This window comes from Bufo gargarizans, chromosome 5 (genome assembly GCF_014858855.1).
Source record: "Bufo gargarizans isolate SCDJY-AF-19 chromosome 5, ASM1485885v1, whole genome shotgun sequence".
Classification (NCBI taxonomy): domain Eukaryota; kingdom Metazoa; phylum Chordata; class Amphibia; order Anura; family Bufonidae; genus Bufo; species Bufo gargarizans.
The window spans coordinates 196,886,477-196,910,225 of NC_058084.1; the positions used below are offsets into that span (position 1 = coordinate 196,886,477).

A 23,749-nucleotide genomic window follows, 5' to 3' on the forward strand; every position below is an offset into this window, starting at 1 on the left:
ATCAGAGGCTGGGGGGGAGGCAGATCAGAGGCTGGGGGGGGAGGCAGATCAGAGGCTGGGGGGGAGGCAGATCAGAGGCTGGGGGGGAGGCAGATCAGAGGCTGGGGGGCAAGCAGATCAGAGGCTGGGGGGAGGCAGATGGAGAGAGAGTGGTTAATGGAGGCTGCAAGCACCACCTTGGCATGTATAAAGTTATTGGCTTAGAGAGGGGTTAATGAAGGCACCTCCAAGGTGCTTTCATTAACCTCTTCAAACCAATAACTTTATAGATGCCTAATGCCAAGGTGCTTCCATTAACCCCTCCAAACCCAATGGGCATGTATAAAGTTATTGGTTTGGAGGGGTTAATGGAAGCACCTTGGCATTAGGCATGTATAAAGTTATTAACCCCTTCAAACCAATAACTTTATACATACCTAATTACGTACGTTATTTTAAGTAGCTTTTTCTTATTAGATTACTCGATGATTCGAGAAATATAATCGATAGAATACTCGATTACAAAAATATTCGTTTACTGCAGCCCTAGACAGGACCTTCAACACTGGAACAGAACTGTTTTCCAGAGGAGAGTGGCTTTCTTTTTTATTTCTTTCATACACACTATCCTAGTAGTAATTAATTTTCATTTGAGGGTTGCAATCCCATTGAATATTGAAATCCTTAGGATAGGTCATTCAAGATCATTTGGGATTCTACCGATTGATGGGCACTCCCATCGATCCAAGAACAACTCAACATTTTGTAGTGGCTGTGTTTATTATAATTATAGGGCTTATTACAGCTCAATCCCATTCACTCGACCATTCACTCGAAAAAATGATAAAATGCCAGGCAACTGTGAGAATGCAAAAAAAAAAAAAGGTTAATAAGTAACTCACCGGAATGAGATCTATAGTTCTGAACTAGTTGGTACACTTGTTTTGGTCTGCGGACGATGCAGTTCTTTTGGTTACCTGAGCAGCTTTTGTTTGCAAAGTAAAACAAGGATCTGAGGTCACTGAAACGGAATGAAACCCCTTTCATTATGCTTTGTGCTGTGTCTCCAGTAAGAAACATAGAATTGGGATCATTAATGCATCGCATGAGTAAAAAAAGCTCAGCCTGTGTAAAGTCTTGAATCTCATCCCCATAAAGTTCATGGATAGACCATGTTAACTCATCAAGCTTTGACAATCTGCAAGATAAATTGTACAAGACATCTTCTTCATCAAAGTAACCAAGCTGAGATTTGATTTGTTCATACAAGCAGAAAAGGCGATAGATTTCCTTCCGATCCCCCTGAAAGTTTGGTGCTCTTTTCTTTCCAAGTTGAAGGTACTCTTGTTCCGCAAGTCTACCTTGAGGGCAGCTTAATGCTTCAAATGATCCTTTCAAAAATGATTTGATCTCTTTCCAAACAAGTGCAGCATTGTACAGCGACTTTCCCTTTTTCATCTTAGGCCATAAAGAGTTGGAAAATACCTCAAAGGTCACAAAAATGCGAGGATCAGACTCTACTTGCTCACAATGATTTTCTTCTTCCTCATTTTCAGGGTCAGACTCTATTTCATAGTCGTCACTCAACAAGTCGAGCACATCAATATTATCCAAAGTAGACCATCCAGCAATGCTCCTTTTGAGACTTCCATCTTCATTTCTGGGGAAGAATGGATCAGGCATGGAAGCATCCAGAAGTACCAGTAGCTGCTGGGAAGTTATGAATAAAGGATAATTCTCATCTTTTAGATCTTGTAATTTATAAACGTTTGGCTCAGGTGGCTCATAACTGCTTGTTGCCTTTGTAGATTTGCTTAGCTCAAGAAAGTTTCTTTGCACCTCTTGACAAAGAACATGGTTTTTTGTAATAAAAATTGGATGATAATGTTCCAATTCAACAGGATTTTCAAAAGGATCTTCCATTACATCATATGACAATTGGTCTTCTGCATCCATGTTCTCTAGTTCTGGCAGGCTTTGCTCTTCATCTTTATTATCGGACAACTCCCCTTCAGAAATCTCCTCCTCATCCGAGTCAAAAACATCAAAATTTTCACAATATTTTCTCCGTTGCCAAGTCTGTTTTGCTAGCCATGGGCCAATTGATACTGCTTTCGCCCAGTAAGCATCAAACTTTTTCCAGAGTCGATATAAACAACAAGTTGTTTTTCCTGTCCCACTTCTACCGATTAATATGATGGTTTCCAACGGTTTGGGATTTAGATCAATCACGGCATATTCCAACTCACCAACTCGGAATGGATACTCAATTCTGGAGTTCATGTTGCTTAATACATTGAGTGCCATGTCTGTGCTAAAGCTGTGGAATTTCATTATATTGTATTCCGTTTCTCCTGCACTGGCAGGGGGGAAGTAATCTGGAACAACAAGTTCCATATCAAGTTCCAACTCTGTATCTTCCATAAAATATTTTGGAATACGCTTTGATGCGTTTGAGGAAGTAGTAGCCTTGGATATGCCCTTGAGTTTTTTTCTGAGTATACAGGTTAAACCTCTATTGTAAGCACTGCATATGCTTTCAATAGCATGCCCGAGCTTCCCATGGTCAAGAATAATATCCCAAATCCGTATTATCTCGGTGTAAATTCTGCCTGTTTTTACAGTTGACGATTCAGAAGAGAGGATTTTTTCTGGCTCCTCACTACATCGTGGTGAAAAGTCAATTGCAAGTTCCCACAGCATCCTGGCCCCTTTATCTAGCTTGACTTCATAAAGTTTGATGTTACTGTTCACTTTCAGCTTTTTTTGAAGACTGCGTGTCCATTCCCCATTTCCAAGACTTTGAATAGAAACAATTATTTTATTTTTTATGTACTGTGGCACTGACTTGCTTCCCAGTTTCTTCAGGGCTTCAGGTGAACACTCAACTTCCCAGGTCATATTATTGAAATCTATACTGGAAAGATCAACGTCCTCTTCCAGTGGCTCAACATCATGTTTAATATTGTTGGGCACTGGCAAACTATTTGCAGCACATTCATTATTCTCCATGAAGGACTCATCAGATGGATTTACTCCATTTTCATAGACAACAGGTGTCTCATGGATCCCTGCTTCTTTAGTTTGTACAGTGATAGATGGCCTTAAACTATCAAAGACTGGTTGTGCTTTATTAAGTTCCTTACATTTTATTAATTCTCTTATGATTTGCAGGATACTTTCTCTGGGAGTCAACACTTTATTTGTGCTCATTGCAGCTTCTCCCAGGAGTTCCACAGATGTGTATTCACCAGTTTGATCTTCAATCACAGATTTAAGCTGTGGAGGAGCAGGAAAGTGTGACTTTGCATGGGTCTTTCGCTGCATTACATTTCCATTTGTGTGCGTCTTAATAGACTTGGGAACTGAGGCTGGTTGATTTTGCTGGTATTTCTTCCTATATTCACTCCAAGCAATGAAGCGCTGATCTGAGTTCTTAATCTTGAATTTTGCATCTTTTCCCTGGTGATTGGTTATTGTTAACTTAATGTCAAATCTTGCCAGTGCATCCATTAATTTACGATAATATTTTGAATTATTGCTCTGAAAAACCAAATGCATGACTGTGTCTCCATTTCGGTCCTGGATGTTGGGTTCCAGATAAGAATACTTCTGAGGTTCAGAAGAATACAGGTCCAAAAGGTATTTTACCATGAGCACACCATTATCATCTGGGGGGAAAAAGGGGAGAATTTACAGAAAAATGTAATTATGCATTATATAGTACAAAAGTAAATTTATACTCAAATTTAACCTAAAGGGATTTTCCAGGACTCAGATACTGATGGCCTATCCTGAGAATAAGTCATTAATATCAGATCTGTGGGGGTCCAACCCCCAGCACTACCACCAATAAGAAGTTTCAGGCAGCCACCAGCACTAGAAACTATACAGCTGATGGAAGGCCCCATCCACTGTGTAGTTTCCCGAGACGGAGATGCAGTACCCATATTTCATATTGAAGCTAGATGGCAACAGGAAACCTTTGGCTTCCAGCATCTTTAAGCTGAATCCTTCCAGACGGCATGTTTTGAAGACATAGATCTGTGTGGCACAATAATATTGTTTGATTTGGAATTCTTACTAAAAGAATAAAGAACTTCTGGCAGTTTTTGCTCAGACGATTGTTCATTGCACACATCATGTGTACTGTTTCTTAGTTTGGCAGTCCATAACCCAAGCGGAAATTTCCACATTTAAAGCAACACAGGGAAGAAGGAGAGAGATCCCTTTGTATAGGGATCATGCCAAAATTCTACCACTACAAAAGTATACAGCACAGGAAAATATTTGCGTAGTAGTTATTATACAAGGTAAAAAAGCCTTCAGTATAATTACCAATACCAAATCCTATATTGTCTAAGGATTGTGTTACATGTTTCTGTGGGATTTAGCGGTTGCTGGTGATTGGCAGTTTTTAGGAAAAAAAACAACAGCTTCCCATAGATGTCTAGGGGAAATATTAAAGAGGACCTCCAGGACTGATTTAAAATAGCCATAAGCAACCTGTCCTAGAATGTCAGCAGAGGTTGCCTCCACTTGCAGAGCTGCCTGTAGGAGTGTACATACTATGTTCTGGCACTTTAATACACTACATGTTAGTGAGTATTTCTGTCAGGCTGCTCAGCCATGAAGGCATATTGTAGGCAGGATCGCAGCATTACCATCTATTATAGAGCTGTGTAGTAACCCCCCCCCCCCCATCCCCGGCAACCAGTCCTGCTCACATTCTAGGACAGGTTGCTAGCAGCCATTTTAAATAATTCCCTGAAAACCCCTTTAAATACCAAAGTGGTGTTTTCTTTCAAAGTTGATGTGTATTTTTAGGGTCAATGGCATTTTATTTTAACAAAGTAGTATGCTCTGGGTGTGGCATGGCCACAAGGTGAATGGAACCTTGTGCTTCTGGCTCAAAAATGGATGAATGGTGGCTATTGCACACACAACAATAGGATATCTACGACCTATCCTGAGTATAGGGCATCATTCCCTGAAAACCCCTTTATATACCAGAGTGGTGTTTTCTTTTAGGCATATTCCCATAGACTTCTCTATTAAATAAAAATAAACACTTGAAATATTGGATTTTTTGTTACTCACCATAAAATCCCTTTCTGGGGGACACAGCAAATTCCTTGGGTATAGCTGCTGCCACTAGGAGGTGCACTAAGCAAAAAGTGTTAACTCCTTCCACCAGCTATATCCCTCCTGCAGACACTGAGCTAATCAGTTTGTATGGTAGCCGTAGGAGACTAAACATGAGCAATAATAAAAATGAACCTATGAACCAATAATGTGCCCGATCAAAAAAAAGTATGCAAGAGGGGTGGGTGCTGCGTTCCCCTATGAATGAGACGAGAAAGGGATTTTACAGTGAGTAACAAAAAATCTAAAACATTTTGTCCGTGTCCTTGAAGGACACAGCAAAGACCTTGTGACGTTCTACAGCAGTCCCCATGGGTGAGGAGACAATCAACTGAAGTGGTGTGAGTGCAGTCAATGCATTGACATCCATTTGTAGCACCCTATGACCAAGGATCGGCTGACCGATCAGATTGACCGCACTGAAATTTGGTACTACAGTGGGCATAAATAAAGGGTAGCAAATAGGAAGCAATTGTGGACCCCTGTCTGGGCGTTTCCCATCTAGGGTCGGACATGATGGGGACCATTGTCCCTATACTTACATGACTCCCAATCCCTGAAGTCCAGCCTTAGATCCAGCAAGGTCCTTCTGCCTCCCAGGTCGCTCCCTTTGGTGGGGGAGGACCTGTGCCATAGGTAGAGAAGACATGAAGCCGGTGGGCCGTGCAGGATTTAGTATTCTTCCACACCACGTTTGCTTCTGTCCTGGCCACTGGGTTGTTTGGAGGCATCCCGCTGTGCTGCCAGGTAGGTAACCAGGGGATAATTTCACCCTGGGTCCGAGTACGAGAAAAAAAGCAAGCTCTACAGATGTCTGACTTCTACAGACAAAAAGCTAAAACTGATTAGCGGTGTCCGTAGGCGGGACATATCTGGTGGGAGAAGTTAACACTTTTTAACGCTATACCCAAGGTCTTTGCTGTGTGCTCAATGCAATGACCCAAATGAGAAAAAAGAACACTAAGAAAAAACGCTTGTAAGAAATGTCAGATTTTCTTTTTTTTTTTTTTTTTTTTCAGAGAAAATCACACATTTGAATCCCTAGTGATGTACAATATGATTATATAGGGTGGACTCACTTTTGTTATTTAAAGCAATAGAAACTGCAGCATGCAGAGGTGTGTCCCCTTCTGTGAGCGATACACTCTTTGGATCTCCCCCATTAGAAAGCAGCAAATAAGCCAAAGCAAAATCACTTTTCTTGAAGCATAGTTGAATTGGGGGTTTCGAGTTGGCTCCAATGCCATCAGGAGAAACTATGGTGGAAAAAAACCCAAAAATAATACATAAATTAAAATGTTTTCCTATTTCTGTATTACAAACAAGTGCAAGAAAATATACAAATAAGATTACCCCCTACCATTGGTCCACATAAAACAATTATATGGGTCTACAGTTTGGCACAAGTCCCATAAATAACAATACCATAAATACCAGTAAAACATACCTAATACCCAGCATAAATAAGCAATAAAAATGTCAGTGTAAGTGCAAATGCTTGTAGACAAGTGAAAAAAGGAGATTTTTGTGAAACTCACCTGTAAAATCTTTTTCTCGTCTTTTCCATTGGGGGACACAGACCATGGGTATAGCTTAGAGGTATTAGTAGGAGGGACACTATGCAAATGAAAGAGCTCCTCCTCCTCAGGCTATACCCCCCGACTCCACCAGGAGGAACTCAGGCGTTGCACAAGCAGTAGGAGAAGGAGCAAGAAAAAAATCATGGAAACCATCGGACCAAGCCATAAGGTCCAACCAGAAACAGAAAAACTGAACTAAAGACCCCTCCTGCAACAGGAATAATGGGTGGGAGCTGTGTCCCCCAATGGAAAAGACGAGAAAAAGATTTTACAGGTGAGTTTCACAAAAATCTCCTTTTCTCGTACTTTTTTCCATTGGGGGACACAGACCATGGGACGTCCAAAAGCAGTCCATGGGGTGGGAAAAAATATCAGCACCGCCAGGAGGAACGCCCAACGGTCAAACAGGAACCACAGCCTGCAAAACCCTGCGGCCAAAGCCGCATCAGCCGAAGCCAGTGAATGCAACTGACAAAAATTTGCAAAGGTATGCAAGGACGACCAGGTGGCCGCCGTACACAGCTGAGACGCAGAGGCACGATTGCGTCTTGCCCAGGAAGCCCCCACCGCCCTAGTGGAGCGAGCGGCAATCCTAGCCGGGGGAACTCCACCACAAGCGCGACAAGCCGCGGAAATAGCCAAGCAGATCCAGAGCGCCAAGAACGGCGGACGGAAGCAGTAGTCGCGAGATACACCTTCAGGACCCGTACAACATCCAGGGAATGCAGAGTGCGTTCCTTGGGGTTAGCCGGAGAAGGACAAAAGGAAGGCAGGACAAGATCCTCATCAAGGTGGAAGGGAGAGACCACCCTGGGCAAAAAGAAGGGGACTGGACGGAGCACAACTTAATCCTGGTGGAAAACCAGAAAGGCTCCTGACAGGAAAGAGCGGCCAGCTTCGACACCAGTCTGACTTAAAAGCTCGTGATGGGATGTGAACTCACAGCCACTGCATAATAGCCCAGAACTTTAATCACTACGCTATGTAGCTGTATCAGAAGCTATGGTCACAAGGAAGTCCAGATGAGAACAGTCAGAGAGACCCTCCTCAAAGGCTCGAAGGGGGCCGACTGCAGAGCGCGCAGAACCAAATTGAGATCCCAAGGAGACAAAGGGGGAACATACGGGGAACCGAATGCGCCACCCCCGAAGAAAGGCCACCACCGGACCCTTAAGAGCAAGGGACCTCTGACGGCCCGCGCCGAAACCTGACCTTACAGGGAACTAAGCGACAGTCCCTGCACAAGCCCAGACTGAAGAAAAGACAGTACCATCAAGATGGAAAACCGAAGGGGAGGGAACCCCGAACCCTCACAAAAGGACAGGAAGGCCATCCAGGTACGATAGTAAATCCGGGAGGAAGAAGACTTCCCCGGACTGATCATGGTCCTAACCACTGAATCCGAGAACCCCATCTTCATCAGGATGGCGGTTTCAACAGTCACGCCGGTAAACGAAGAGACCGCAAATTCCGGTGGAAGAACGGGCCCTGAGACAGTAGGTCCTGTCTGTCGGGAAGAGGCCATGGGGCGTCCGTCAGCAACCGAGCCACGTCCAAAAAACCACGCGCGGCGAGGCCACTCTGGGGTGATGAGAACGGTCGGATTCCCTTCCGCCTCGAACTGGCGTAGACCCTTTGGTAGGAGAGGAAAACAGAGGAGGCTGAAGTCCTGCCACGGAGACACCTGCGCATCCATCCGTACGCCTCCGGATCTCGGGCGCGAGCCAGGACCACTGGGATCTTGTTGTTGAACCCGGACGCCATTAAGTCCACATCCGGACGGTCCCATCTGTGGCAGACTTCTTCGAACCCTTCTGGATGCAGAGACCACTCGCTTGGATCCACCGTGTAGTGGCTTAGAAAGTCCGCTGTCCAGTTGTCCACTCCTGGAATGCCAACTGCTGACAACACCGGAACGTGCGTCCCCACCCACGTCAGAATTCTCTTCACCTCCTGCATCACCATCCGGCTGCGGTTCCCGCCCTGATGGTCGATATAGGCCACGGCCGCGGCATTGCCCGTTTGAACCCGCACTGGGAGGCCCGCAAGGAGAGAGGTCCAATAGGAGAGAGAGAGCGGAAAAAATCGCCCTCAGTTCCAGAAAGTTGATTGGAAGGCGAGACTCTGCCGCCGACCAAATCCCCTGAACCGTGCGAGACTGGAAAACGCCCCCCCCAACCCAGGATGCTGGCATCGGTGGTGGCGGTCGTCCAGGAGAATGCGAGAAAGGAACTCCCCGACCTCAGGTTCATCGGGAACAGCCACCTAGGGAGAGCTGCCCGAACCCGCTGAAAGGTAAAGGATCTCCTGTTGCGCCAGGCGAGTGTGAAACTGGGCATATGGAAGGCCTCGAAAGAGGCTACCATAAGACCCAGGACCTGCAAGTATTCCCGAATGGAGAGGCACGGGGAGCGCAGCAGATGCGACACTGCCCCCTGGATCTGGGAGGACTTGAAGGCTGGTAGAATACTTTGGCAGCCGAGGTGTCCAAAATCATCCTCCGGAAGGAGAGCCTCTGGGACGGGAAGAGGCAGGAGTTTGGGAAAGTTACCAGCCAGCCGAACCGTTCCAGAGTCTGAACAGTGATCCGGACGCTGTCCTTGGTCTGCGGTAGAGAGGGGGGCCTCTATCCGGATATCGTCCCGATAGGGCAGCAAAGTAATGCCCTTGGTACGAAGAAGCGCCATGAGCGGTCCAGGACCGTGGTAAGGACCCGCGGGGTGGTCGCCAACCCGAAGGAAGGGCGACAAACTGACAGTGTCGACTCATAATGGCGAAGCGCAGGAATCGATGGTGGGATTCCGCAATCGGGACATGTGATAGACCTAGGAGCAGCAGGGCGGGCTGACTGGGCCCTCTAGCGCCGGGAAGGCTGGTGCAAAGGAAGGCCTCTTTGCGGGCGACCTGAGACCCCCGGCGGAGGAAGCAGGCGACGGCCTACCAGATGAGAAACGGCAAAAGGCATGCAGAGATGAACTCGTCCAGCTGATCCCCATAAGGTCTGGAAACCCCAAAGGGGAGATTAGCAAGGGAACGCTTGGTGGAGGCATCAGCGTCCCACACCTTCAATCAGATCTCTTCGCGCTGAGTGACAGAGATGGCCAACCTGCGGGCAAAGAGGGAAACAATGTCCCTAGAAGCTTCGCAAAGAATCTTAGAAGCCTGAGACATCTGGAGAACCAACTCCAGTGTGTTAGTAGCCGCATCTCGTACCGCCAGTTCCTGGTGGTGGTGCTGTAACCACACCGAGAGAGCACTGGCTACTCCTGCTGAGTGAAAGGTAGGTCACAGGGACGCGCTGCCAGCGAAAAAAGGACCTGGAAGAGAGTCTATGCGTCTGTCTACAGCATCCTGGAAAGAGGAACTGACTAAGACAGGAAGGGCCATATAATTGGCTAATCCGGCCACCGGAGGATCCACCTTAGGGGGAGGAGACACCTCTCCTCGCCGTCAGCAGGGAAAGGAAAGTATATTCATGCGCTGGGTGGTCGAGAACCTTATTAAGACTACCCCAGGCCCTGGACATGACCGCGGAAAAATCCCTCATGGACCGGGAACATGGTAGTCTCCGACTGCCTGGACGGAAAAAGGGGGAACTCCTGACCAGTGGAAGGAGGAGAATCCCCTTGGAGAATAAAGGCGTCTCGGACAGCCGCCACTAAGTCAGCCACCCTGGTGGAGAGCTTAGGCGAGGGGTCCCGCTCCATGACCTAATCAGAGCCGGAAATTCTCCTTTAGACTTGCGCTCCCTAAGGGAGGGGAGAGTCGCCCGAACGCGCCTCTAGACGAGGGGGGGGGGGGGGAGAGCCGGAGCCATCCGAGGAGGGATGCTGCTGCTCACACTCCCTGTTAGTAGTCGGGCGTCTTCTGTGGAAAACCACTTAGAGAGGTGGTTGGCGTCACAGGATTTGAAAATGCCCTATAGTCCAAAAAGGACCTGGCTCGTCCGAGCCGGATAATTCCCCTTCGGATTACTCTCCCTAGGGAGGGGGAAGAGCAGTCCGCAAGCGCCACCGGCGAGGTGAGGGGGGTGGAGAGACGGAGATATCCGAGGTGGGATGCTGCCACTCACGCTGCCTCTTCGTAGTCAGTCACCCACTGTGGGGACCACAGAGAGATGGAGTTGTTAGCGCCACAGGATTAAAGGACATGGTTGCCTTGGCGACTAAGACCAATTTAGCGGCCGCGCTGGACATGGCAGATGCCCAAGCGGGGACCGCAGGCTCCCATGGACGTGGAGGAGGGGTGGAGGAGGGGGGTAAGGCAGGGATGCAGGTAATACTTATCTGCTCCTGCAGATCTTCTCCCTCTACTCCAGGACCAGCAGGGATGCACCTCTTCAGGCTTCTGACTCCTTGTCCAGGAGTGCAGTGTTCTGGTGGAGGGTGGCAGCAGGAGACCCAGTAGCTGGTGGGATACCGGAGCTGCAGGTCGAGCCCGGATCCACTTGTCTTCTTTGGGGGGCAATGGAGGCAGCCAGGCAGCGTCCAAGGACGGCGGCGGGCATTCCACGGGGGACCAGGAAGGCGCCATGCCGACCTGTGTCCCCATCTAGAATAATGTAAACAATTATTGAAGGCTGAAAGGGGCTTTGAACTCAGAAAGCCTGGACATGGGGCAGCAGCAGCATTACCACTGAGCTACCGGCTTGCCTGGCACAAAACGGAGTAGAGTGATGAGGAGCTGCATGGCCGTGAGCAAACAGAGTCTCCGGTGTAAGGAGAGTCAGAGCGGCATGCCGAGGCTCCGCCCCCCCGAAAGCGTCATTATGGCGCGAAAAAAGCGTGCGAAATAAGCGCGCGAAAAATATGCGCGAAAATAAGCGCGCGAAAATATGCGCGAAAATAAGCGCACGCGCGAAAATATGCGCGAAAATAAGCGCACGCGCGAAAATATGCGCGAAAATAAGCGCACGCGCGAATAAGCGCACGCGCGCGAAAATAAGCGCACGCGCGAACAAACACCACGTGGAGGAGCGGCCTGCCGGCGGGCGCTGAGAGAGCGCAGCAGCCAAGGCCTGACGAGAGAAGCGCTGAAGCCCACAGTTTAAGGGGGAAGAGATGCCAGTACTCCAGTGCCAAAATGAAGAAAGTGCCCCATCAGGATCCATCTTCAAGCTCACCCAGGTAGCCACAGACAAACAGACACAGAGGGAGGGGGAGGGACTGGGCAATACTTATCTGCTCAGCATGCTCCCTCGATGTCCAGACCAGCAGGGATGCGCCTCTTCAGACTTCTGACTCCAATCCAGGAGAACAGTGCTCTGGAGGAGGGTAGGCAGCAGGCGTCCCAGCAGCTGGTGGGATGCCGGAGCTAACAGGTCGAGCCCGGATCCACTTATCTTCTTGGGGGGAAATGGAGGCAGCCAGGCAACGTCCCAAAGACGGCGGCGGGCACTCCACGGGGGACCAGGAAGGCGCCATGCCGACCTGTGTCCCCATCTAGAATAAAAATAACAAAAAGGAGTAGAATCAGAGAGCGTCAACCTCCTTCACCAGACACTAAGCAAAGACTGAGTTCCTCCTGGTGGAGTCGGGGGGTATAGCCTGAGGAGGAGGAGCTCTTTCATTTGCATAGTGTCCCTCCTACTAATACCTCTAAGCTATACCCATGGTCTGTGTCCCCCAATGGAAAAAAGTACGAGAAACAAACAATCATGTACAACATAATTCAACCTACACATACACGTACTGTATGATCTTTCATATGGATCCTTTCAATAGAAAAAGAAAGGAGCCTGGACCAAAACGAGAATGCAGGTCTCATGTGCATTGCCACTGGCAGCTTCCCCAGAGCTAAGTGCTGCTCACTGGGATGGTACACCATGTAGTAGCCATCGCTCAGGCACCATACCACTGAGCTGTGGCCACAATGTGGCTGAAAGCCCTGAACGTAGGCGGTTGGCTAAGGCTACTTTCACGCTCGCGTTTTGGCTTTCCGTTTGTGAGATCCGTTCAGGGCTCTCAGAAGCATGCGGATGCTTCTGAGAGGATGCATGTGGTTGTATTATTCTAACAGAAGATTTTACTGCAAAGTATCCATTGTGCCGGATTTGTTTTTCATCATGCTGTTCTCTTAGCTTAGCGAAGCAGGCAGAAGTAGGAGCACGCTCCGCTCAGTTAATCCTGGCATAGCACATGGGTACAGGGTACCCATGCGCTATGCCAGGAGTTAGTAATTCTCTGGAGGGCATGGCCAGGAGCACCCATGTGCTATGCCAGGAACTATTAATCCTCCGGCAGGAGCGGGCAGGAGCAGCAATGTGTGCTCCTGCCCGAAGTCACAGCGCTGTAAACCTAATCATAAATTTCACAGCCCGTACTCCGCACAGCTGTCAGCAATGTACAGAGAATTGAGTTTTAAGCTCACCATTCACTATTTTCATTAGTTTAGGAAGTATATTTATGGCTGTGTATTTGCAGGGGATTGCTGCACAGGCCCACTGAAGTGAAGGCAGCCCACCACTGCCCACCTAGGCGGCAGGGAGAACAGTCAAGGAATGAACATTCTGAAAAAAAAAAAGTTATCAACGAACAGGAAAGCAAACAACAGACATAAAAATAAATATTTACCTCCTTGTTCTAAAAGTAACTTGATTAGTGGCAAACGAAACTTGATTTTTGGACTAAGATTGTTTATTAAATGGAAAATATTGATATCAGGAAGCGGACATCGTTGAATCAGTCCTGCTTGAGTAGATTCCCCATCAGCATCTCTCGTCAGTAGCAGTAAAACCTCTTGCCACCTTTGCATCTGTATTAACTGTGTGATGAGGAGTTCAGCAAAAGAGTCAGGGATGTCACATTTTAAGTCGGGTGGGATCTCTAACAAAGAGAGAAATAACATAATACAATGAAAAATCATTATACACAAAATTGACCATAATGTGCACAGGGTGATCCCCTGATGTAGAAACCTTCCTTATATACCAGTCTTTGAAATAAAGAGACTATGAGAGATATTTGTATTCACCTTCGTTATATTTATACAGCCATCCTTTTCCTAAACTAAAAAGCCCTAATTATGATCATCTTTCCGGGCACAGTGCTCCAGCCATACAATTTATTAATCAGATATCTTTTTATTAATTTTTGTCCATAAACAAAACGCACATCAAGTTCACAGTGTCTAAAACACTCATAAGTGTTGATCGGTTTCTAGTCCGACGCTAACTCTCCCCCCCCCCCCCCCCACCACCACAAGACAATCACAGTAACAGTTGGGCTACCAAAAATCAAAGAGGAGGAGAAATACAAATTCAGAGTTCACTCCCTGAAGAAGCCACTCTCAGGGTTGTAGCAAGGCTCAACCAGCGACACACACCATTAGCTGGTCCCAAGTGAGTACAGCAATTTCATAGCTTCAGGCTCCCTATAGTCAGAATAACCCTAAGTTATCAAAGTATTAGTCCCCTTGTAAGTAGCAACCACGGACTGCAGACTCCGCATTGGTTAATCCAGGGGCCCTATATAGCCTCAAAGTTAGAGATACAGTTTCGCTTTAGATACACCCCCTATCTAGTCTAATAACATTCAGTTGCGCTATATATTCTGCTATAACAGGAGACAGTGGTTGAATCCATCCTATTCCTATGATAATAGGCGTCTGCAGTTGGTCAGAGTCAAAGATGCCCAAGTATCTTTAGGATTGAGGGGGAAACTTGCACTATACAGTTTATAAATTAGCAGAATCACCTTACTCCAATATTCCCTTATTGCATAGCAGTTCCACAGCATATTAATCAGGTCAACCACCCACTCGCCATATTTTGGGCAACAGGAGCCTCCCCTATATCCAATTGTAAAGAGGAATAACTGGGTTTTCTATAATCTAGCAGCTTCACTCAGGTATAGGCTCGGGTTCAGTGACAAAGTCTCCTTCCATTGAGAATCCGTAATAATCCCAACATCCTTTTCTCGTTGTGCTTTTACACTGAGAGGGAAGGCCTTCAAAAATTCACCATGCAAACATTTGTAAATTCTCGAAATAGCTCCGCTCGCAGACCCCAACGCCACACAAAGTCAAGCGTCTGATTGGATGTATACTGCAACAATATTGCTTTAGATTGGGCATCTAATGCATGTCTTAACTGTAGGTATTTATGTAAATGACTGGAAGGTAAATCTATCTCAGAACACAATTGCTGAAATAGTTTCAGAAGACCCTGGGAGTACAACTGCCTGATGTTCCAAATCCCCTTTCGTTCCCATAGGGAAAATACCTTCAGTTAGTAAAGTTATGATACAACAGGATTTTTCCATAAGGGAAACATATTAATAAGTCCAGAGACCCCAAGAAGCATTTTAGCCTTGGCCCACACCTTCCTCATAAGCACCAGAGCTGGGGCAGATCAAAATTTTTTATCCATTCCCCCCTCCAAGGCTGCCAGGGGCAGAGAGCGTCCCGATGCCCATTCAATTAATCTGCCACATCTCCCGTTCCTCCAGCTGTTTTCCATCCATTAAGATGCTGCAGCTGAGCAGATATAAGGTATAATAATGGGTCGGGCATTGCAAGACCTCCCTATTCCTTGTTTCTTTGTAGGGTTTCATATCTAATTCTACCACCTTTATTCTTCCACAGCAAAAAATGAAAAACTTGTTGGGTTTTTATAAAAATAATGCAGGGGGATCCATACTGGTGAGATATGAAGTATACAGTGCATTACAAAAGTATTCACCCCCCTTGACTTTTTTCGTATTTTGGTTCCTCACAACCTGGAATTAACATGGATTGTTTGAGGATTTGCATAATTTCATTTACAGAACATGCCCACAACTTTGAAGATGTTTTTTTATTTAATTTTTATTGTGGAGCAAACAAATAGGACAAAATAACAGAAAAAGTCAATGTACATAACTATTCACCCCCCTAAAGTCAATACTTTGTATAGCCACCTTTTGAGGCAATCACAGCTCCAAGTCGCTTTGGAAAAGTCTCTATGACCTTGCCACATCTTACCACTGGGATTTTTGCTCATTCCTCCTTGCAAAACTGATCCAGCTCCTTCAAGTTGAAAGGTTTGCGCTTGTGAACAGCAATCTTTAACGGTCCATTCACACGTCCGTAAGTGTTTTGCGGATCAGCAAAACACAGACACCTGCAATGTGCGATCCGCAATTTGTGGACCGCACATCACAGACACTATAATAGAAAATGCCTTTTCTGGTCCGCAATTGAGGAGAAGAATAGGACATGTTCTATTTTTTTTAGAAAGTGGAATTGCGGATCCCGAAAAAACGGATCCCGAAAATGCGGATTTGCATGTGTTCCAGCCCCAACTGAATGTGAATGGGTCCACAAATTGCGGAACTAATGCGGATCCAAATTACAGTCGTGTGAATGGACCCTTAGTCTGACCACATATTTTCTACTGGATTCAGATCTGGGCTTTGACTAGGCCATTCCAACACATTTACACTAACCACTCAAGTGTTGCTTTAGCAGTGTGTTTGGGCAGGGCCGATCCTAGGGTCACAGGCGCCTGGGTGCAGAAATATTTCTGGCACCCCCACATGGGCGTGGTTATCTTACTAACTCCTCCCCTTTACAATGTTTCTATGGCAACAACTTCAGCCCCCACGAATGGGCGGCTCGGCTTAAAAAAAAAAAAAAGTCAAAAAAAAAAATGTCAAAAAAAAAAAAGTCCCGGCGGCTCGCTCGGCCAGGGCCGGACTGGGGATAAAAACCAGCCCTGGAAAAAGTTGCACACCAGCCCCACAGCATTGCGTCATTATTTACTTGTTTATAATAGGAGAAAGCATTCATTTTAAAACACGTGTGTAAACACGAATATCAACTTTGCCCCATGATAGCTCTTTTGTAGAACCCCCATAAAAACTTACAGTTACTTGACTTGGCCCTTGGGGATCTCGGACGCCACTTCAACACTTTGGCCGGGGGCTCGGCGGAGCTGATGTTGTGCTTTAACCTAATGAGAAAGATTTCATAATAAGGATTTGGAGAAGGGGCAGAGGGATAGCAGAGCAGGGAGAGGCTGGTGCTGCTACTAGGGGGTCATACCATGGGGGAGTAATAAAGCCCACCATAATGCCCCCCCAGTAGTAATAATTCTCCTTATAATATGCAAAACATTTGTAATGCCCCCAGTTGAGCTAATGTTCCCATAATGTGCCAATATAAAATACCCCTTCTCAGTGCCCCCGTAGATGACCCCCATAGTGCCCCCCCCCTTCCCCATAGTACCCACCATAATGTGTCCCAGTATAAAATGCCCCTATACAGAGCCCCCATATAAAATATCTTCTTTTTTAGCCTCAGTAGATGCCCCTATAGTGCCCCCCAATAATCTGCAGTAAGATGTGCCCCCATAGATGCCCCCAATCATGTGCCAGTAATAAGAGCCCCCCCACCATCATGTGCCAGTAGCCAGAGCCCCCCCATATCATGTCAGTAGCCAGAGCCCCCCCCATATCATGTGTCAGTAGCCAGAGCCCCCCATATCATGTGCCAGTAGCCAGAGTGCCCCCAATCATGTGCCAGTAGCCAGAGCCCCCCCACCATCATGTGCCAGTAGCCAGAGCCCCCCATATCATATGCCAGTAGCCAGAGCCCCCCCATATCATGTGCCAGTAGCCCCCCTTATGTGCCAGTAGCCCCCCTATGTGCCAGTAGCCCTCCTTATCATGTGCCCGTAGCCCCCCTTATCATGTGCCAGTAGCCCCATTATCATGTGCCAGTAGCCCCCTTATCATGTGCCAGTAGCCCCCCTTATCATGTGCCAGTAGCCCCCCATATCATGTGCCAGTAGCCAGAGCCCCCCCCTTATCATGTGCCAGTAGCCAGAGCCCCCCCCCATATCATGTGCCAGTAGCCAGATCCCCCCCATTATCATGTGCCAGTAGCCAGAGTGCCCCCATATCATGTGCCAGTAGCCCCCCTTATCATGTGCCAGCCCAGTAGTCCCCCCTTATGTGCCAGCCCAGTAGTCCCCCCTTATCATGTGCCAACCCAGTAGCCCCCCTTATCATGTGCCAGCCCAGCCCAGTAGTCCCCCCTTATGTGCCAGCCCAGTAGCCCCCCTTATGTGCCAGCCCAGTAGCCCCCCTTATCATGTGCCAGCCCAGTATTGTACCTATATAAAAAAATATAAAAAAATAATACACTTATACTTACCTCCAGCAATGCGATGCGATGCAGGCCGCCTCTTCCGTCTGTGTCCCTCGCTATACGGCTCAGGCGACGCGATGACGTCATCGCGCCGCCTGCACCGGCCTGAGCTCTGATAGGCTGCCAGCACTAAGCCGGCAGCCTATCAGAGGAACAGGAGGGGACACACCTCTCCCTCCTCTGCCACAGCACAGGCATCTGTATTGCCGTCCTGAGGACGGCAATACAGATGACTATGGAGATGAGCGCTTCCGCAATGGAGGCGCTCATCTCCTGCTTTGCCCTGCCGCCGGCCGCGGCCGCCCCCACTTGTCACCAGGACCGCGGCCTTGCGGCACTTAGGCTTGCCGGCCCACCGGGAAATTTCCCGCTATCCCGGCAGGCCAGTCCGGCCCTGCGCTCGGCGCCTTTCGGGTGACAGCGCTGGGGTGCGGGGCACCCACTGCACCCCGTGTAGGATCGGCCCTGTGTTTGGGGTCATTGTCCTTCTGGAAGGTGAACCTTCGTCCTAGCCTCAAATCACTCACAGAGTGGTACAGGTTTTGCTCAAGAATATCCCTGTATTCACCACCATCCATCCTTCCCTCAACTCTGACCAGTTTCCCAGTCCCATCTTCACAGCATGATGCTGCCACCACCATGTTTCACTGTGGGGATGGCGTTCTTTGGTTGATGTGATGTGTTTGGTTTGCGCCAGACATAGCGTTTTCTTTGATGGCCAAAAAGTGACATTTTTGTCTCATCACACCAGAGCACCTTCCTCCATACATTTTGGGAGTCTCCCACATGCCTTTTTGCAAACTCACAACGTGCCTTTTTGTTTTTAGCTGAAAGTATTTGCTTTCTTCTGGCCACTCTGCCATAAAGCCCAGCTCTATGGAGCGTACGGCTTATTGTCGTCCTATGTACAGGTAATCCAGTCTCTGCTGTGGAACTGTGTAGCTCCTCCAGGGTTACCTTAGGTCTCTGTGCTTCCTCTCTGATTAATGCCCTCCTTGCCCGGTCCATGAGTTTTGGTGGGCGGCCGTCTCTTGGCAGGTTTGCTGTTGTACCATGTTCTTTCAATTTGGTTATGATAGATTTGATGGTGCTCCTGGGGATCATCAAAGATTTGGATATTTTTTTATAACCTAACCCTGACTTGTACTTCTCAACAACATTGTCCCTTACTTGTTTGGAGAGTTCCTTGGTCTTCATGGCAGTGTTTGATTAGTGATGCCTCTTGCTTAGGTGTTGCAGCCTCTGGGGTCTTTCAAAAAAGGTGTGTATATGTCATGACAGATCATGTGACACTTAGATTGCACACAGGTGACATCATTTTACTAATTATGCGACTTCTGAAGGTAAGCCATTTATGGGCTTCCTAACATAGGAATTTTCTGTTTTCTAGTTCTAAACCACACTTTTGTTTATACATTTTTCCCATTTAACTTCACCAACTTAGACTATTGTGATGTAATCCATCACATAAAATTCAGATTAACAAAACATTGAACTTAAGGCTGTAATGTAACAAAATACAAAAAAAAAAAAATTTAATTTGAATACTTTTGCAATGTACAAACCGGATTCCCAAAAAGTTGGGACACTATACAAATCGTGAATAAAAACTGAATGCAATGATGTGGAGGTGCCAACTTCTAATATTTTATTCAGAACAGAACATAAATCACGGAATAAAAGTTCAAACTGAGAAAATGTACCATTTTAAGGGAAAAATATGTTGAATCAGAATTTCATGGTGTCAACAAATCCCAAAAAAGTTAGGACAAGGCCATTTTCACCATTGTGTGGCATCTCCCCTTCTTCTTACAACACTCAACAGACGTCTGGGGACCGAGGAGACCAGTTTCTCAAGTTTAGAAATAGGAATGCTCTCCCATTCTCGTCTAATACAGGCCTCTAACTGTTCAATCGTCTTGGGCCTTCTTTTTGGTTTCTGGAAGTATTCCTGAGCCCATTCTGCGATTTCCTTTACAGTAGCATTCCTGTTTGTGGTGCAGTGTCGTTTAAGGGCCCGGAGATCACGGGCATCCAGTATGGTTTTACGGCCTTGACCCTTACGCACAGAGATTGTTCCAGATTCTCTGAATCTTCGGGTGATGTTATGCACAGTTGATGAGGATAGATGCAAAGTCTTTGCAATTTTTCGCTGGGTAACACCTTTCTGATATTGCTCCACTATCTTTCTGCGCAACATTGTGGGAATTGGTGATCCTCTACCCATCTTGGCTTCTGAGAGACACTGCCACTCCGAGAAGCTCCTTTTATACCCAATTATGTTGCCAATTGACCTAATTAGTGTTAATTGGTCTTCCAGCTCTTCGTTATGCTCAAATTTACTTTTTCCAGCCTCTTATTGCTACTTGTCCCAACTTTTTGGGGATTTGTTGACACCGTGAAAATTTGAATCAACGTATTTTTCCTTTAAAATGATACATTTACTCGGATTAAACGTTTGATCTGTCATCTACGTTGTATTACAAATAAAATATTGACATTTGCCATCTCCACATCATTGCATTCAGTTTTTATTCACAATTTGTTTAGTGTCCCAACTTTTTTGGAATCCGGTTTGTAGGTGCTGCGGCATTAACACCATTTTGATCCGCTTTCCCCTGCCTATTAGAGACACTGGCAACTTATGCCAGGAAGCAGCTTTAAGCTTAAAATTAGCCAGCAGTTGTAATACATTTTCTTGTATGTACCTTTGTGGATTAGTAGATACCTCAACGCCCAAATATTTAAAGGATGACACAACTTTGAGGTTGGTATGAAGAAGACAGACTGTGGAAGTGGGGACAATAGTAGTATTAATGACTTACTCCATTTAATAAGCAACCCAGATTGCTTGCCAAAATCAGAAATATGATAGGGTCTATTGATGAGGCCAAATCCCCCACATACAGCAACATATCAACTGCATATAACGAGATATGCTCCTCCATACCTCCCCTCTTAAAGCCATCTATTAGTGTCGTAGTTCTGAGTAGACACGCCAGAGGCTCTCAACCATACCATTTATAACGGTTGCTTGACTTTAAACCTGCTCAAGCTCTATCATGACTTTTCATGCACTGGTGACCAAAATTGTACACAATACTCCATGATCTTATTAGCCTTGGCAGCAGCTGCCTGACACAGGTTGCTACAGTAAAGGCTTCTGAAAACACAAACTGGGGGACATTTATCAAGCCCTATACGCCACAATTGTTGGGTAAAAAACTTGCACATTAAAGGCGCACAGCATTTGTGCTAACTAAATAAAACAGCTTAAAAACACATGCATCTTCATCCATGCTGCAAACATTTTTGTCAAATATAATATGTGGGTGGCAATTTTCTTCTCGGGCTATTTTCCCCCAAAGAGAAGGAGATAGAAAAACACCTGAATATCAAAGCTACAACATGCTGAGACCTATTTTAGGACTAATATAGACATATGTCTTTTTAATTAAATGACCCCAAAGTATTAGGCTGGTGGAGGTCTGACCACTGGGACCCCTGGCGATCAAGAGAAAAGGGGTACTGTTCCTCTGGAACTAAACATAGCAGTAGTGGTGCAATTATTGGTTCTGGGAATTAGCTAGTACTACTGCTTAGAGCTGATATTACTGTATTTATGGATTCAGATACATGGCTAGAGGAGAGGCAAAGCCTGGAAAACTAGTAGCACTTGGTTTACTTCCCGTTTACCTCCTGCTCTTTGAGGCACACCCCAAAAGATGGCCTGTGCATGCCTACAAGTTCCATATAATTAGCCATATTCATGTGTTTGAAAATTAGTTCTAGAAATATAGCTGTGCAAAGTTCAGTTATTGCAAATAAACCTTTTGTTGTAAAAATTGTTACATGCTTAGACAATCTAGATCAGGGGTGCACAACCTTTTCTGGTTGGGGGCCACATAGTCAGCCTAAACAAATTCCAAGGGATGAAAATAAAACTTAGAGGTACTACCAACGGAAATACTATATTTTTGGCATATTGAACATAGAGTATATATCATAAATGTCTAGTTACACTTCTAGTACTCCCATCTAATGGGAGAATACATGAAAGATACATGTGAGCAGCCACAAAACATAGAAATACATATTGTTACCAGATGGTTGGGGGCCGCACAGAATGGTATCGAGGGCCGCATGTGGCCCCTGGGCCGCAGGTTGTGCACCCCTGATCTAGATCCTTAAGAGTAAACAGTTTACCTTTCAGTGATGACAGAATACGCAGAAAATTCTGGACAGTTTTGTGCCTGCAAAGTTTATTCACTTGACCTGCTTGATTGCAGAAGCCTATGAACTGGTCCAGTGCAGAAGAAAGTGAAATTGTCTTGTTTTCAGCAAAACTGCAAACCTCTACACACAAAGCCAGAAAACAAGAGTTTGTTTAGTTAGTACATATAGAAATGCACAAACATCAATCTTTCAGAAAGAATCCTGAATGTAATATTAATTGCAACTATAATCATACAAGATGACTTGTACATGCCAGACAGTCATCTCCAGGTACTGTGAATGTTCCTGACTAGCAGAGAACAAGCCCAAAAAACATGTATGCAACCCATCCCTTTATCTGTCTGTACTGTGCTTATGTTACTGAAAATGTATGTAGCATTTCCTGTGTCTGATCCAACCAATCCCATGATGCACTGCTCCTTTCTCTGCCACAGCTCCAGCACCTCCCCTAACAACGCCAAACTAGTTTATAGCTCCTCCCTCCTAGCGAGTTATATAGACACTCCCCTATCACTGTCCCAGTTGCTGATTTGACATGTCCATGGACATGATATCACAGTAACTAAGAAATAACTGCATGCACATTGTAATGTGACTGCAGCCCTGAGTAGAAGATAGAAGTGATACAAAATATACATTACAAAATTACAGCTACCTCTTTAAAGCCTATGGACACTTTCGGGCATTTTTTCTTTATTATTGCATTGTGCATATTGTGGGCTAAAAGAATTTCTCAATTTTGGTCTGCATTAAAAAGAATGTTTAATAGCTTGCACCCTTCAGGTTGTCACTGATTCTTCTGACAGTTGTTTCTGCTGTCTACTGATCTCTAGTTTCCTGACAGCTCACAAACACTTAATTTAGGGTCCATTCACACGTCCGTATTCGTTCCGCAATTTGCGGACCCATTTATTCTCTATGGGGCAGGACAGCACACAGTGTGCAGTCCGCATCCGCCTTTCCAGAGCACGCCCCCAATCTTCCGGTCCACGATTCCGGAAAATAATAGAACATGTCCTATTCTTGTCTGCAGTTGCAGACAAGAAAAGGCAGTTCTATGGGGGTGCCGGCCGGGTGTATTGCGGATCCGCAATACACTATGGACATGTGAATGGACCCTAACACCTTAAGGACAATGCCATTTTTCACCTTAAGGACCAGGCAATTTTTAGCAAATCAGACATGTGTCAATTCATGTGGTGATATTTTTAAAATGATTTTACTTATCCAGGCCATTCTGAGATAGTTTTCTCGTCACATATTGTACTTCATAACAGTGGTAAAATTGAGTCCAAAAATTTCATTTTTATTTATAAAAAAATACCAAATTTACCCAAAATTTGGAAAAATTTGCAACATTTCCAAATTTCAATTTCTCAACTTTTATAATAGATAGTAATAACTAAAAATAGTTATTACTTTACATTCCCCATATGTCTACTTCATGTTTGGATCATTTTGTGAATGGCATTTTATTTTTTGAAAAGGCTGAGAAGTTTGGAAGCAAATCTTGACAATTTTCAGAAAATTTCCAAAACCCACTTTGTAAGGACCAGTTCAGGTCTGAAGTCCCTTTGTGAGGCATACATAATAGAAACCACCCAAAAATAACCCCATTTTAGAAACTACACCCCTGAAGTTATTCAAAACTGATTTTTACAAACTTTGATAACCCTTTA

The 23,749-nt window shown here is 45.8% G+C and overlaps 1 protein-coding gene across 2 annotated transcripts in view; it reads right to left on the bottom strand.

The window, feature by feature from the left end:
* TRANK1 (tetratricopeptide repeat and ankyrin repeat containing 1) overlaps positions 1 to 23,749 on the bottom strand; it is a 183,865-nt gene that overhangs the window by 74,987 nt on the left and 85,129 nt on the right. For both annotated transcript variants that reach the window (XM_044292742.1, XM_044292743.1), the window contains 4 exons: positions 22,041 to 22,190; positions 13,277 to 13,528; positions 6,204 to 6,380; positions 882 to 3,650 (listed from right to left, as the gene is read on the bottom strand). In XM_044292742.1, coding sequence (XP_044148677.1) covers positions 882 to 3,650; positions 6,204 to 6,380; positions 13,277 to 13,528; positions 22,041 to 22,190 — 3,348 coding nt within the window. The remainder of the gene's footprint in view (positions 1 to 881; positions 3,651 to 6,203; positions 6,381 to 13,276; positions 13,529 to 22,040; positions 22,191 to 23,749) is intronic.